The following is a 15,870-nucleotide window of genomic DNA, read 5'->3' on the forward strand; positions in this document are numbered from 1 at the left end:
TAGTGAGTCAACCCCAGCTGCGGAGTTGGTTTCAGGGACAACGCCGCCGATGCCGACACAAACAATATGATACCCTCGCTTCCGCAGCGCTAAGAACCAGGTCTAGCCGTGGGAAGGTGGTCACGTATTCGTCGACGTGCCGGGGCCTACGTGAAATAACCGGCGCGTCGGCAACTGAAGAGCACCCTATCCGCCACACAAGAACAGGGGGGGGGGGGTCCCTTTCCTCCTCTTTCTGCATGGTGGCGACGGTGTTCTATTCAGTCACGTTATCTTGACTCTCTAGCGGCGTCAGCGGCATCCAGCGGTATCAGTCGGTCGCTGCTAGCGCTGGGGGGATGAAAGGGGGGCGGAGCTGGTTACGAGGCCGACGACAACGCCGACGACGACGCGAAACCCAGGAACGGACGCCAAAGAGCTGCGCTCTAAAATTGACAGCTTTAGAAAGAATCCGAATAAAGCAATAAAAATGGCACGTTCCGCGCGACAGTATGATTGCACATGAGCCTTACTCTTGCGTGTCACCAATTTCTATTTAACTGAGTTAAATAGCTTCTAGTGACAGCGTATTATGCTATTCCTGAAAGCCAACAGACCAGCGTGTTTATGTTTACATTCGCGGGAAGGTTATTGGCTCGAGTTACATCATTATACCTTGAGATTATTATTTGAGAATTGAGATTCAAACGTGATATGAAATGGCTAGCAGTGAGTACAGCAGTGTTCACCTAAGCCTTCGCTACACATTGCCGCACAACTGTTTAGAAAGTGTAGTTCAGTCCTTCATATCTTACTTTTACTTACAAGCATGGTGAACAGAGAATGTAATCTTCTTTCTTTTACCCATTCATTCATTCATTCATTCATTCATTCATTCATTCGTTCATTCATTCATTTAGAAGCCGCTCCAGTGGGAAACCTGACGGAATGGAATCTGTCTCTCGCGAATAGCCTTCAACTTCTTTTTCTATACCCTCCTTCTGAAAGTGTAGGCAGGCGTCGTGCTAGTCTCGGTAGTAGTTGCCAGCCTTCTCCCTCCCTATTTCCCTCTCAGTCTATTGTATGTGTGTGCTTTCATATCAAGTAATCGAATAATAATCTGTGTATGTTCAGCTGGTACCTTCGCAATAACCGAGAACTATATCATGCTTCGGTTAGGCTCAAGGGCTAATGGAACAAGCCGAACAGGGTCGGGCCGTGTCGGTCAGGGCCCGGTTCTATCGGGCGCAGGCCAAGCACGGGCCTCGTTTGAAATCACCGGGCCGCGCTCGTGCGGCCCAACGCATGACACTTTTGGGTTCAGGCCAGGCCCGGGCCTGAAAAAAACGACCTGTGTAGTGCTCTGGTCCTGACCTATAGGTCTGTTGCGACCTGAAAAAACGCGTCATGGACATATACTCTCTAAACCGGGACTTCTCAGCCATTCAGAGAGTATCAGTAGACCAGGGGCGGCTTGCAAAAACATTTAATAACGAAAATGATGACGAATTTAAGAACACATTCTTAAATGTTGCCTAGACGACTCCTAGTCCGCACTAGAACGCGCTCTTAAATTCGTTATTTTCGTTATTAAATGTTCGTGCAAGCCACCCCAGAAAGCTTGCTCCAGTGTACGAAGCGTTCTGCGAGCTCCGTCCGACTACGCATGCGCAGAGAGCTGAGGCAGCTTGGTCTGTGCTGGAGAGTTGGTGCTGGACAGTGTGCCCGTGACCTTGTCAGCTGAAACTCTGTCTTGTATACGGAGCGTGGATCTTGTATATGGACCATGGTCCACAGTCCACTGTCCACGGATTCGTATTGTATACGAATTGTATACGGACCGTGGATCGAATCCTACTGTTAATATGAACTTGGCGGCGAGAACTCACCTCGCAGTTGATGACATTTCAATTTATTATTGTTCTTTCTTACATGCACATGAAATCAATTAATAATAAAACGTAGAAAAGCGTAACATATGTATTTCTGCGAAAGTTAATGCAGGTTTCTTAGTGGTGCGCAGGCGCGTAACTGCAATAGGAGATCGGAAATTGATCACGTTATTAATTCCTTCTATGCTAATATGTTTGCGCTTGCTCAGGTGCTTTCTCCTTATTTACACTCCAGTCTCAGATAACCGCCCGGGTAGCGTCTGTGCCGCGAATGAAAAGTAGTCGGAATGAATGGAGAAAGTGAGGCACAGATGTGACCAAGATCACAAGTTCACTAGTCCATAAACTGATACCAAAGGAAAACAGTAAGTTAAGCTAGGCAGATAGAAGCTAGAAGTCGGCAAAGGGTTGTTCGTAAGAAGAAACAGCGGTCAGTCGTAGTAGGGCCAAATAATATTAGCAATGGAAGTCGGCCCATTACAAAATCCTAGCTTAAAAACGAAAAGTTTTACAATTTGGCCTCAGCTTTCTACGACCAGTCAGACTGCGGCAACGTCTGGCTAAAGCCACCTATTCGGCTGCCAGCTCAGCAAAAGAAAAAAAAAACTTTGCGCTGTATTGCCAACGTCTGGCTGAGGCGAAGTCATTGTTGCTTGTATAAAAAGAAAGAAAAAAAGGACAACAGTTACATTGCACCGAAAGTGAACTCGACCTGGCAATTTTCGTAGGCTTTCCGAATGCAAATACAACCCAAATGCCCGTGCAGAGCTCGAAAATTGCGACGTCACGCGACGCCTTCAGCGCCACGCTTTGGCGCCAAATTCAAGAAAACATGGCCCAAGCTCGGCCTGTCACCGTTCAATCTCCCTGAACGCTAAGTGCTATCCGATTCGCCCTGCACTTCGTTCACTGCAGTTCACTGCAGTTCAGTGCCAGTTCTGCGCACAGTCGGCCCGGCACATCCCTGAACGAGCTCTGCATTGACTCACGCACAAGCGCAGGGTCGAATTCTCTCAACTCGTCCTACAGAAACTTGCACATTGCAACGTGCCGAAGACGCAGATGCCGCAACCCCTTAACTACAGTTCACAAAGTGCAGGTGAATCGAGTGGACCAACACTTTTGCCACTACCTACCTTGTACCCGTATAGGGGAGCGTATATAGGAATAAGACGTCCATGCTACAGGGGCACTACGTGCATGCTGCCGTCGGAATCAGCTACAAATTTCAGAGCGCACGTGGGCGCGAACTCCAGCGACGTAAGAGGAAGCGAACATCCTGTACGAAAGCAAAGCGGACGATTCGCGACATCTGTTGACAGACGCACGACATGCATGCACCAACGATATCGCGCCCTCCGAGAGGGGCGTTTCGCTGCAGCCGCAGGGACGCTTTTCCTGGCACGTTGCCGTTTTAATGGCTACAGCAGACCATACCTCGAAGCGTGACGGTGTGCAGTTTTCACCTGCCAAATAATAATAATACCTTACACAGCCCGTAAACCTGTGCTCCCGGGTGTACGTGCACGGGCCGTATTGAGCAAGGGTGAAGAAAAAATAATTGTCCTCTTCCCTAATGCTGTTCTTACGACCAGGAGCTGCTTCAACTGCTCACCACACAAACGCCCATTTCCGTTGATTAAACAAGTACGGCTACAAAGGCGAGGAACCGACGCCACAACCACAAAGCCGTCACCTTGGCAAGGCCTGTAAGCAAAACGTGGCCTATTTGTTGGGGTGACAACAATTCCAAGTGCTGCTCTTAGAAAATAGTCCAGGCCTACGAAATCATTTTCCTGACTATTAATGCAACGTGGAAGAGATGCGCAGCTCCCGCGATAAGTCCCATTGCCTGCGAGAAAGAAACAGAAAAAATGCACGCCATTGGAATACGCTGCGAAGGGGGCAACAACAACTTCAGCGGGCAGTGTGCCTACTAAAAAAAAAAAAGTGTGTTATTCGCCAAACATGGGTTGCCCCTGACAGACTCTCATATCTAGCTTTAAAGAAACAGGGACATTAAGGGAGAATAACTCAGTTGATTGCTGTAGAGAAAGTGAACGTTAAGATAACCTTTCTTTAATTTCGCATGAAATTTCAGCGCCAGTACCTCACGGATTTCAAAGATATTATCTAACCAGCCATTTTTGGCGCAGGTATATTTATCCGAGATTCATAGTTTCAGTCTTCCGTTCTATTATAATGCAATTTAGTCTTACTTTTTCTTTTTTTTTTTGATAAACAATTGACTACGCTTCCGTAGATGCTGTCAGAAATAGTGTATTAACTTCAAAGCGACGTCGCCACTTGTACTTTCTGTTTCGCCAAGCCTCCTCTCACAGTAGGAGTTACTGACTCACTATTGCAGAAAGTTGGTTTGCTTGTAAACAGAGCTAAACTTTATATTCCTGTTTACTAACCCTCTAAAAATGGAATTTGAGTCATAAAATTGCCGAGTCGATTCGAACCAAGGCAAACAGGGCTTAAGCGGGAGATTGTATCGTCAAGTCCGATTACAGCGAATACATTATGTCGAGGGTAGCGGATGTAGATTAGGACGAAATCACAGACACACACAAAAAAGGGGGAATAACGGAAAATGGAAACGACAATGAATCTCTTTTACTCATTTTCCTTCTGCCCAGTACGTGAAAGCCAACCGACGATTTCCCATGGTTATATAACCACCTTCGCTGCCTCTCTCTCTCTCTTCTTAGTGATCTCGTTTCCATTTCGTCTTTGTGACGTTCACACGACTCGCAACGCCAATAAAGGTAACCATAGCTGGGCGCAACGAGTATCAGTTCCGTATTGGCAGCATCATGTTTGCTTTGTCCTCAAGGTCATGAAATATTATCCGCCCTATTGTAACGCGTCAAAGCGGTGCACCTTTCCCGGCGACATCAAACGAATGAGCCTTACTCATTCATGCACATCGCCTCACCTGTCCACCTGAATATCAGCCTGTCCTTAAAAAATTCCGAAGGAATACTTTATTGGTTTCTATAGGTTTCATTGTAATCGCTTATGAAACGTTAACCCTGATAAACCGATAAATATGATAGCCTGTATTGGTCTATAAAATAATACACCTGATACGCCGGTGAAATCGATAGCTTGTATTGGTCCATTAGGTTACAAGTGTATTGGTGTAGATAGGAACGCTGTGCCGAAGTGGTTTGTTCAACAAAGGTGCACTAATTGTTTGTTTTAAAGCAAAGGTATCTCGCGGAAGGCTCCCGGACTTTGCTGATAGTGGTTGCTGCTGCTGCCTTGCCAAAAAGCTCACACACCGGACATTACCTGCATAATGAATCGTGACATATATACAGGGTATATTTTTTTTTTAGGTGCACCAAATGTTTTCAAGATTAACTATGGCAGATAGCACAATTCTAACCCTTGATATAAATTACTCGATGAGGCGGTCACTACTTCTACGAGAAATCAAAATGTTTAATTGAATATACAACGTAATTACGCTAGTTAACTTATTAATTAATTACTTTACGCCACATATTTCAATCTACGAATTATAAGTGCTGAGTTCACACGGCGTATCCACTTGTAACGAATTCTCTGGACAGCGCCAGTTCCGATATATTAATTTTCAAAGTGTCTCGAAATGCATTGGTGCTCCAGTTACTTTTGTGCTTCGATGCATAAAACAGTGGTTTCTTAAAGAAGTCATATCTCACCCCAGCTGCGTTCACCACGTCGGCGTTGAAAACATCAATGTTAAGGTCCTGTCCCGCTATCGGAACTCCGGCAACGTTGGCAGAGGAGTTGAAGCTGGCCAGGTGGGCGATGGAGACGAAGATGTAGAGAAGAGATCCGAGGGCGTGAAATGTAAGAAACTGCGAACAACACATACACAGCCAAACAATGCAATTAAAGGCATACTAACAACTTCAAATAAATGTTTGCGTTATACACAACACTGAGTGCAGACACCACCACCACATGCGGAGAGGCTTCCTCTATAATTTATTGAAATTAACGTCTACAACTGTATTACATGTATACCTTAAAGGGTACAACCTTAACCTTCCGTATATGTGTGCACTGCCATTTGACGAGCCATGTATAAACAGCCCCGTATATAGACTGATCCGTCAGGTTCAACTTCAAGGGGTTCCGTGACGTCGTGCCAGCCGTGCTATAAACGTCACGGTTTTTCAAACCTCGTCCTGCCGCGCTGCTCACAGAGAAAGCAGGCTACTTTTCTTGCGATAATGTGAGCTCACGAGGTCTTCGTGGCGTTTACTGAGAAGGTACATCTGGCGACCGTGGTGATGACCATGCAGGGTTTCACCGCGCGCGTTTTGTCACAGCGCTCCCAGCTGCCATTCAGGGTTACATCGAAAGCATTCAGTTAATACGCATTGGAATTATGTACAGTGTGGGCCAAGTTCTCGGGGAACCGATTTCTAAGCTGTCCACAAAACCGACGAGAAAAGTCACACTTTCCAAACTATCTGTTTGCCTGTTGGATGGCTACGCAGGCTGCAAACCTGGTCCCGGCACAGCAAACGCTACCAGCAAGAAAAGAAGCCCGTGCGCCATGCCCAGACAAGTAAGCGCGCGCTGTGCGATGCGTAAGTGGCGTGGTGGGGACCAAATTTCCGATATGCAATTAACCTTCAATATTCCGTTGCCAGGAGCACTGACACTGCCATTCTAGCGGGACACGTAGTTTCAAAAAATTTACGGCATAACTCATCTCACGATGACTGTCGACGGTAATGCGAATAGCAATCGAGCAATGCCGCCTCAGACCATATTCCTGAAGTGCCGCTTATTTAACACACGTACTGGTAATTCTGAGACCTTCGTTGTTTCGGTTATATACCACATAGTTCAATATCGCCCTACTTTGCTACGGCACTCGCTTGCCAAGGTCACCCATGAGCATGGAGGCATGACGACGACTGTATGAAGACGACGCAGTGACGATTGAACGACGAAGCAAGCATCATATCGTTCCGACGACAAAGGCGTGTAACGACGTCATGGCGACAATGAGATGTCGATCCTTAAGTTATGACGATGGTATGACGAGGACAACGTGGCGACAACGACGTGAGATCAATGAGCTGACAACGACTGTATGACGACAACCGGATGAAGAAGCGGAAATGACGACGCAGTATGACAACGGATGCATGACACCGTCTGCGTGACGACGCAATGACGACGATGTCGGCATAATCACGATTGAATGGCGACCATGGGCGTACTTACCTTTTATTTTATTTTAATCGCATATGGCATTTAGCAGAAACATACTTATTGAGTAGGAATGCTTCAAGAGATATACGCTACATACACTGGAAATCAGTACGCATAATTAACTGATTAAAAATGTTCACTACTTAACTGTTCAACTATAATTCCTTCAGCGCATTGATTGCAATAAACGAATTGAACCCACTGATTTCACAAGCCGCATACACTTGAAACAAATTTTGACACCAGCACAGTCAAACTTGTTGTGAAAATACGCTGTTATTCCGCTTACTTTCTTTGTTCCACTTACCAAAATGTCTTTTTATGTATGAAGCTCAAAAGTCACTAGAACACCAATCCACTTTGACGCAACTTTTGGAACGCACATCACGAAAGTGGTGTCATCCTCAGTTCGAAGTGGATATGTCTTTAAATGTCACCGGCTTCAATTCGTAAATTGCAATATGTGGCGTTAGGTAATTAGTTTAAAGCTAATTAGCAAAATGTGTTATTTATTCAAATATTCGCTTTCTTTTTTGTGCATAAAATGTCCGCCTCTGAGAATACTCTATAGCTCAAGATGTAGAATTTCGCTACATGTCGGGAGTAGTGTTAAAATGTTTTTTTTTTTCATAATAAAATAGAACACCCCGTATATATACGCAGTCATATCATAAAAAGCCAACAAATAATAACACCAAGGACAACATGGGGAAAGTTGTCTGTATACTATAGCTCTTAATCGGATTAAAGAAATTATAAAAGAGAGAGAGAGAAAAATGAAGAGGGAAAGGTAGGGAGGTTAACCAAGGACGTTTCCGGTTGGCTACCCTACACTTGGGGAGGGGGAAAAGGGAAGAGCAGATAAGGAGAGAAAAGAACAGTAACCGTCGGTCATTCGCACTAATTCGCTAGAGAATCTCCGCTCTCACAAGCGTTCATACAATCCAGTGTCGTTCAGGAAACGCAGAAGGCCTTTTATGGCCTTTTGCATGCAAGAACGCATAGGCCATGGTCCAAGGATCTTTTCTTCTGAGCGCTCTGTTCTCTTGCAGGTTGAGTTTCGCTTGCAAAGTACGTCGTTGAATGTCAAAGGATACGCAGTGACACAGAAGGTTCTCTAGAGTCCCATCGTACCCTTACAAGCTGCCCGCCGCACTGTTGGCCATTCTTATCAGGAATGAATAGGAATTTATAAATGCGACGCCCAACCACATGCGACACAGCAAAGTTGTTTCATGACGGGAGAGTCCAAGTGGCAGGCGAAGTCGCAAATTAGGGTCGAGAGGGTGCAAGCGTGAGTTGGTGAAACCCGGTGAATTCCACTGTAGAAGTATGATGCGGCGAGCAAGTTATTGAAGTTGTCCCGCAGCATCAGTTCCTGAAAGTGGTATAGGAACCCGATGATGTTTTGGTCAGTCGAATGCGCACTTTCATCTGCGCTGTCGTTGCCGACAATTCCGCAATGGCTTGGCAACCATTTTTGACACCTTTTTTTTCGGCCTGTCCTTCCACGTAATTGAACGCACGTGCTTTTTGATGCGTCTGCCACTGATACATATTTTTATATACACTGCTACATTATGTTTGTCTGATAGGATGTATGTTCTGAAATCGTTTGCCACGCTTTGTATACATATATTCTTCTACTTTTTTTTCTGTCTCTTAAGTGTTCGTCAACTTAGCGCTAAGAGCAGCTTGAATTTTCTTCTTCTGGAATGGTTTTACATTGTTAGCGCTAAATGCTACGTTTTCGAAAATGACACGCTGTTCACATTTTCAAATTGAGTGCTATTTCATTTTGCTCATGCTTCGCACCTTGTACTCAATGTATTGTTCGTCATGTATATAACCACTCCTGCTTAAGGCCTCTAATCAGAGGCTGGCAGTAATCTTGAAATAAATAAATAAATAAATAAATAAATAAATAAATAAATAAATAAATAAATAAATACAATGTAGTGGCCTTTCTCAAGCGCGTGACTATGAGCGTGCCTTATTTGGTAGACTAGCTCTTCGTGTAACCCATGACGTAGGGCAAACTGCAGAGTTTGTAGGGCTGCTTTGGAATCGCAGAAAATGGCCCAGCAATTAGGTGACTGCTGGAGCGCGCACTTGAGTGCACCTTGAAGAGCCGCAAGTTATGCTGCTGTCGATGTTGTACTGTGCGAATATTGTACTGTGTTGTACTGTGCGAATATGTGCGAAGAGACGGCGTCCGATGGAACAACTACTGCTGCTCCGGTAGAGCTGTGAGAATTGGTGGAACCGTCCGTGTAAATGTGTATGCGGTCAAAATAAGACTCGTTGAGGAGAGGGACAGCTGCTTCAAGGCTAGCGGTGACAAGTCTGCCTTCTTAGCAATCCCAGGAATTAAGTGGCACACGTGAATTTGCCGGAGACACCACAAAGCCGATGTTGGGCGTTTCGCAGGCTTGAAACCAGATGGTATCGAGTCATGGTATCTCGTCACAATAGCGCAGAATCTAGCCTGCGGTCTTCGCCCTGAGAAATCGGCTAAACGGTGGCATGGTAGCGGAGAAAGATGTTAAATGTGCGGCTCTTAGCCTCTCACCGACGGTATAAGTGGTGATCGGGTGCTCCTGTGCAATGACAATCGTTGCAGCTGCCGAAGAACATCTCGGGAGGCAAGACGTGTCTGAAGTGCTTCTGCTTGTATGCTCTGTAGTGCAAGGAAATTAGTCTTGCATGTGTTGAACAAAACAAGAACACCGTATCGCAAAAATCCTAGGAAAAGTCCGAGAATCCTTCCGCCCTCTTTCTCTTTTTATCCCCCTTCACCCTTCCCCCCGTACAGGGTAGCCAACCGGGAATGCCTCTGGTTAACCTCCCTGCCTTTCTATGCATCATTTTCTCTCTCTCTCGCAAGTGCAATTGGCGGGTACGATGTAAGGTCCAGCGGAGACTTCCCAGGCTTCAGTAGAGGCATCAGTCGGCTACACTTGCAACCGTCGGGGACTACGCCGTCACGCCAAGATTCATTGAATATATCCAGAAGACAACGTTGTGCTGTTGAACGTAGGTGCCTTAAGGCAGCGTAGGTCACCCCATCGGGGCCGGATGATGAGGATCACCTGCACGCAGCCAAGGCCGATTGCAGTTCTTCCATGGAGAAAGGTACTTCCATGCTTTGATATCTCGAAATGGGAACGTCATGTAGCGAGAAGTCAGCCAGCAAAACGAAGTCGCCAGTAACTTTCGCACAAAATTCTCAGGAGACCTCAGGCTCTGGACGACTTTGATGTAGAGCCAGCGCTGTGAAGGGACGACGTTGTTGTGGAGGTGAGCGAAGACACTGAAGAGTTCTCCACACGGCGGTAACGGCTTGCGAGGGTTCAGCGATTCGCAAAAGCTCTTCTATCGTTGGTCCTGAAGTTTGTTCATCTGACGATGAATTTTTTTCTGAATGTGTTGGGCTTCCCTCAGGTCATAAATGGACTTTGTACGCCTATATCGTCTCTCGGTCTGCCAGCGGATCATCGGAAGCCTCTCCAATTCCTGGTCGAAATCTGTACGTCTTGTAGATGTTGTAAACATCTGCGTAGAAGTCTGCAGAGCTTGTATACTATTTATAAACACATCTTCGAGGGGCTCGGGATGGTCATGTCTGTACTTCTCGATCAAAATTCAATACGCTTGGAAGCCTATCTGTCTTGAGAGCGCATGGTAAAAGGAACTGTCAAGGCATCTGATGGTCATGTACGTAGGAATATGGTCGCTGCCATAAGGTAAATGTCTGTGAACCATTGAAACTTAAACTATGCGACACTAATGTCAAGTCCAAGCAGCTGTTGTAAGTCAATAGAAATCAATACAAATGAAACAACTGGCCGCAGCTGAGATACAAACCCACGTCCTCGCATTACGCGTGCAATGCTCTTACCAATTTACCTTCTGCGGCGCCGCTTTCCCATCCGCTTTCTAGGGTACTTATGTTTATATGCTAGGAGGAAGAGGTGGAGGAAACAACTATTAAAGATATAAGAAGGGAAAGGGAGATGCCAGGCCAGGGAGGGAGCTAGGCTGGGACCCATGAACTAACACCCTGGGAGTGTTAGCCAGCGCCACCGCTCATGACCTTGGTGGCGGAAATGGAACATCGTGTATGACGCAGGTGTCACGTCTACGTGAACTTTTTCGGTGAAGACAACTGGTCAATAGACCCACACATGCTACCTGTAGGCACAAATTAAAGCTACCGGATGGAAAGACTGAAGCATGGTTACGTAACTTCCACGCAGTTCTTTCGACTCAACCAGTTCATTACTCTGCGTCCTTTGTAAGGACAGTGGACGCTTGTAGTCAAAGACCAAATCTATAAAATGCAACGAGAAGAGAGAGATATGAGGTTGTTGAAGAGAGAAGAGAGAGATATGAGAAGAAAGAGATACGAGGAGAGAGATATGAGGCTAGTATTCGTCTGACGATCTCAAAATTTATAGTCAGACAATCTAGCACGTAGGCACGGGTAAAAAAAATGTGCGTAATTACCACAGTTCCACACTGAAATCAATAAATATATGCACCGAGAGCAAAATGGAGGCGAACGGAATGGGGGAAAAGAATATGCGAAACTTACATAGTTCGTCCCAGGCAGGACAGGCCTCGTCGATGTACTCTCCGACAGTAGAAAGAAAAAACACTGCAGCCAGTAGCTGAAGCTAAGCGCCATCAAGAGGTGCAGAGAGGAAATGCCTCCAGCCGAAGACACTGACAAGGCGTAGACGATGATCGACAGTATCTGAGCGAAAGAAAGAAAATTATCGAGACACCACGAACTGGGAATCGGTGTTATGCGAAGAATTGTGCAGGTATATATATATATATATATATATATATATATATATATATATATATATATATATATATATATATATATATATATATATATATATATGTATATATATATATATATATTTGATGAAACGAAGGGTTCCACTTACGAAAATTTCATGTTTAATGTTTTAACGTTTCGGCCGTGGCACGGCCTTCGTCAGAATAAACCATTTCTATTTTTCGGTTTGTCATCTAAAGAGTCGTTATATGCACGGAGTACAGATTGAATCCCATCTGTATCGGGAATGTTCGTGTACAGAGATGTCACGTCTAGTGTGACTAAAAGAGCATCGCTTTGAACACGCAAGTCAGCGATATCGGACAGGAAGTGGTTAGTATGTTTGATATATGAAGAAAATTTAGGAGGAATTGAACTGTTAAGGTTGTCTACATAGCGGAACAAATTCTCTGTGACGGTACCTATTCCTGAAACTATTGGCCGCTTTGGGTTGTTTTCTTTATTGATTTTAGGAAGGAGATGAAATCTACCAGTCTACCAGCTACAGGGCTTAGGGGGACTAATGTCTTAACTGCAGATTTTTCAATTTGGTTTTCCTACGCGAGTTAGCTAAAGTTTCCTTTACCGTGGTTTTGAACAGTTCGGTCGGATCGTAACTCAGGTGCCTGTAGAATGACTGATCCTTAAGTCGTCTTTGAGCCTAGCTCACTCAGGTAACTGGCTTTGTCCATAATGACGACTGAACCACCTTTTTCAGCGGGTTTTGTCGTCACGTTTAGTCCATGTTTTAATTGCGTCCTTTTCTTTCGTCATATATAATTGCGTCCTATATGTTCGTCATATACTTTTTTCATATATGCCAATTTATATACATACCAAGTTAACGAAACTACCATGAGAGCACCAAGACGTAGGCGGATGGATGGATGGATGGATGGATGGATGGATGGATGGATGGATGGATGGATGGATGGATGGATGGATGGATGGATGGATGGATGGATGGATGGATGGATGGATGGATGGATGGATGGATGGATAGATAGATAGATAGATAGATAGATAGATAGATAGATAGATAGATAGATAGATAGATAGATAGATAGATAGATAGATAGATAGATAGATAGATAGATAGATAGATAGATAGATAGATAGATAGATAGATAGATAGATAGATAGATAGATAGATAGATAGATAGATAGATAGATAGATAGATAGATAGATAGATAGATAGATAGATAGATAGATAGATAGATAGATAGATAGATAGATAGATAGATAGATAGATAGATAGATAGATAGATAGATAGATAGATAGATAGATAGATAGATAGATAGATAGATAGATAGATAGATAGATAGATAGATAGATAGATAGATAGATAGATAGATAGATAGATAGATAGATAGATAGATAGATAGATAGATAGATAGATAGATAGATAGATAGATAGATAGATAGATAGATAGATAGATAGATATGCTGTCGAAGTGGCTAATCTTCGCCAAGAAATGCTTCGCATTTAAAAGTTAATTAGCATATTTTAGTTAACCAGCGAAATTATCGCAGAAACTTTTCTTGCTGCTAATGCCCGCTTATATCCACGCAGCTTTTCTGCAAAAATGGCAGGGGACTAGATATGACAGCGTCTTGAAGGAAAGAAGTGTTGCGCAAAAGAAGGGAACACCTAATACACACACGCACCCACCCATCCATATATAAAGTTCGGGAGTGCCTCCCGGGGAGATTGGTAGCGGACATTAAAAAAAAACTGATGACTGAAACGTCAACGATGTCTATGCAAAAAAATGCCTGAAAACGCAATTTCCTTTTTGTTTTTACTGAGCCAATTAAACGCGCAAAATTCATAAATGTGATCACCTATGACGTCATATGAAAGGACCACGCCAGCAGAATGTTCTAAGATTTGTCCTTCCCTCTGGTTTCGCACTTGATTAAAAAAACAATTGCCTCCAACCAACTTTTGCTTCATGGCGAAAATTTCAAAGAGCGCGCATATGTAACCAACACAATTTTCCTTCGCGGGAAATACTCTGGCGAAACCTTATTCACACAATCACCAATTAGCCCACTTTTTCTCCAACGAGAATTGGTGATCGTCACTTTTGGGGTCAGAGACGCTTCGCGTGGAATGACCCTGCTTCAAGAGCACAAAAGGGCTTCCGGTCCTATTCGCGCGCGTCCCATAAAAAAAGCGTGGACGGCACCCGATCTTTTCACTGAGGGGCTCCGGGCATGGGATGCCGCACTTGTAAAGTTTCCGCGAACGTAATTTTAGGGTACCGCGAGTGGCCAAAAAAAAAAAATTAAATTATGGGGTTTTACGTGCCAAAACCACTTTCAGATTATGAGGCACGCCGTAAGGGGGGACTCCGGAAATTTCGACCACCTGGGGTTCTTTAACGTGCACCTAAATCTAAGTACCCACGGGTGTTTTCGCATTTCGCCCCCATCGAAATGCGGCCGCCGCGGCCGGGATTCGATCCCGCGACCTCGTGCTCAGCAGCCTAACACCATAGCCACTGAGCAACCACGGCGGGTGAGCGGGCATAACGAATGTGATCCCAATCATCACTTCACGACGCGCCACATCGGCAGTTCGCGGGAGGACCATCGCGGCAACGTCGCGTCGCGCATGCAAGACTCGTCGCTGAGCGATTTGTGGGCCCACTGTCCGCGTTGGACGTGCTTCGTTCGTGCTCGCAGGGTTACACGCGAGTGGGAATGGACTCGGGTCTACTGCAGGATGAAAGCCACTGTCGAATCTAGCAGCGTCTGCCTAGCCGGTCAACACCGTCGCCTACATATGACGATCGGCCGTTTAAACGGCGTATTGTAACGGGCACGCGGTTGGGCACGTTCACGCGAGTCGCGTTACGAGTACGCTAACGGGGGCACGTTGCATATCCATGCACGCTGGTTTGCTTCCGCGCTGCGTCCATTTGTGCCATACATAGCCTAAATAAAAATGTGCAAAAGGACATGCGCGAGGCGCACCGTGGTCTCACGGCCGGGCGACGCGGGCGTTTAGAGTAGCGTTGTGATCAGTTTGTCGAAGAACATTCTGCAGCGCGAGTGACTTGCGACACTCATGTGCAAAGAGAGAGAGAGAGAGAGAGAAAACACGACAACACAAAATAAATGAAACAAATGGAAATGCAAAAAGAAAAATGTGAGCTTTTGTGCTTTCTACGCGGCCTTGGAAGAATAGATCGGTGAATGTCCGCTTTTTACCATCTATACAGGTATACAGCGCGCAGCGAGAAATCGTTTGCGACGCAAGCGCGTGCACAACAACAGCTAGGGTACGATTGATTTATTGCATACTACGGCAAAAAGAAAATAAAGCGCTACAGCCTATTCCACTATACGACTCGCGCCAACCCCGAAAGCGGTACACAAGCATGTATATTGTCTCAACGCTCTATAGCTGCCACGAGGAAAGCATTGGAGAATTCGGGCCGCTCGCGGAGGCGGCGCCATGCAGGGTCACACAGCGTCTCAAACCGCTCTAGCTGCCACGAGAGAAGAACAGGGGAAACTGGCGCGCTCTCGCTTTTATAAGCAACTTGTTGCTATGCGACGTGACACATTTGAAAGGACAGTAGTAATGTTGACAATTAAAAATTACATTATGGGGGTTTACGTACCAAAACCACGATCTGAATATGAGGCGCGCCGGAGTGGGGGACTCCGAGAATTTGGACCACTTGGGGTTCTTTAATGTGCACCTAAATCTAAGTACCCACGGGTGTTTCCGCATTTCACCCCCATCGAAATGCGGCCGCCAAAGCCGGGATAATAGAGAGTTTTAGTTTAGGGGACGCAAGCCGCTTGCGTCCCCTAAACTAAAACTCTCTAATATTGACCATTACTCTCGCGTTCCATTCCCGTGTTAGCTGGCCTAATCGAAACTGGCGCGCGCACA

General features: G+C 45.4%; 1 protein-coding gene across 1 annotated transcript in view; it reads right to left on the minus strand.

The window, feature by feature from the left end:
* Positions 1-1,872: 1,872 nt before the first annotated feature.
* The window catches only part of LOC135896150 (uncharacterized), a 32,894-nt gene continuing 18,896 nt past the window's right edge, over positions 1,873-15,870 (minus strand). The window contains exons 3-5 of the mRNA XM_065424508.1: positions 11,701-11,862; positions 5,570-5,728; positions 1,873-3,723 (exon numbers count right to left, since the gene is read on the minus strand). Of these exons, the coding sequence (XP_065280580.1) occupies positions 3,652-3,723; positions 5,570-5,728; positions 11,701-11,862 (393 nt within the window). The 3' untranslated portion in view covers positions 1,873-3,651. The remainder of the gene's footprint in view (positions 3,724-5,569; positions 5,729-11,700; positions 11,863-15,870) is intronic.

Source organism: Dermacentor albipictus, chromosome 1 (assembly GCF_038994185.2).
Source record: "Dermacentor albipictus isolate Rhodes 1998 colony chromosome 1, USDA_Dalb.pri_finalv2, whole genome shotgun sequence".
Classification (NCBI taxonomy): Eukaryota; Metazoa; Arthropoda; class Arachnida; order Ixodida; family Ixodidae; genus Dermacentor; species Dermacentor albipictus.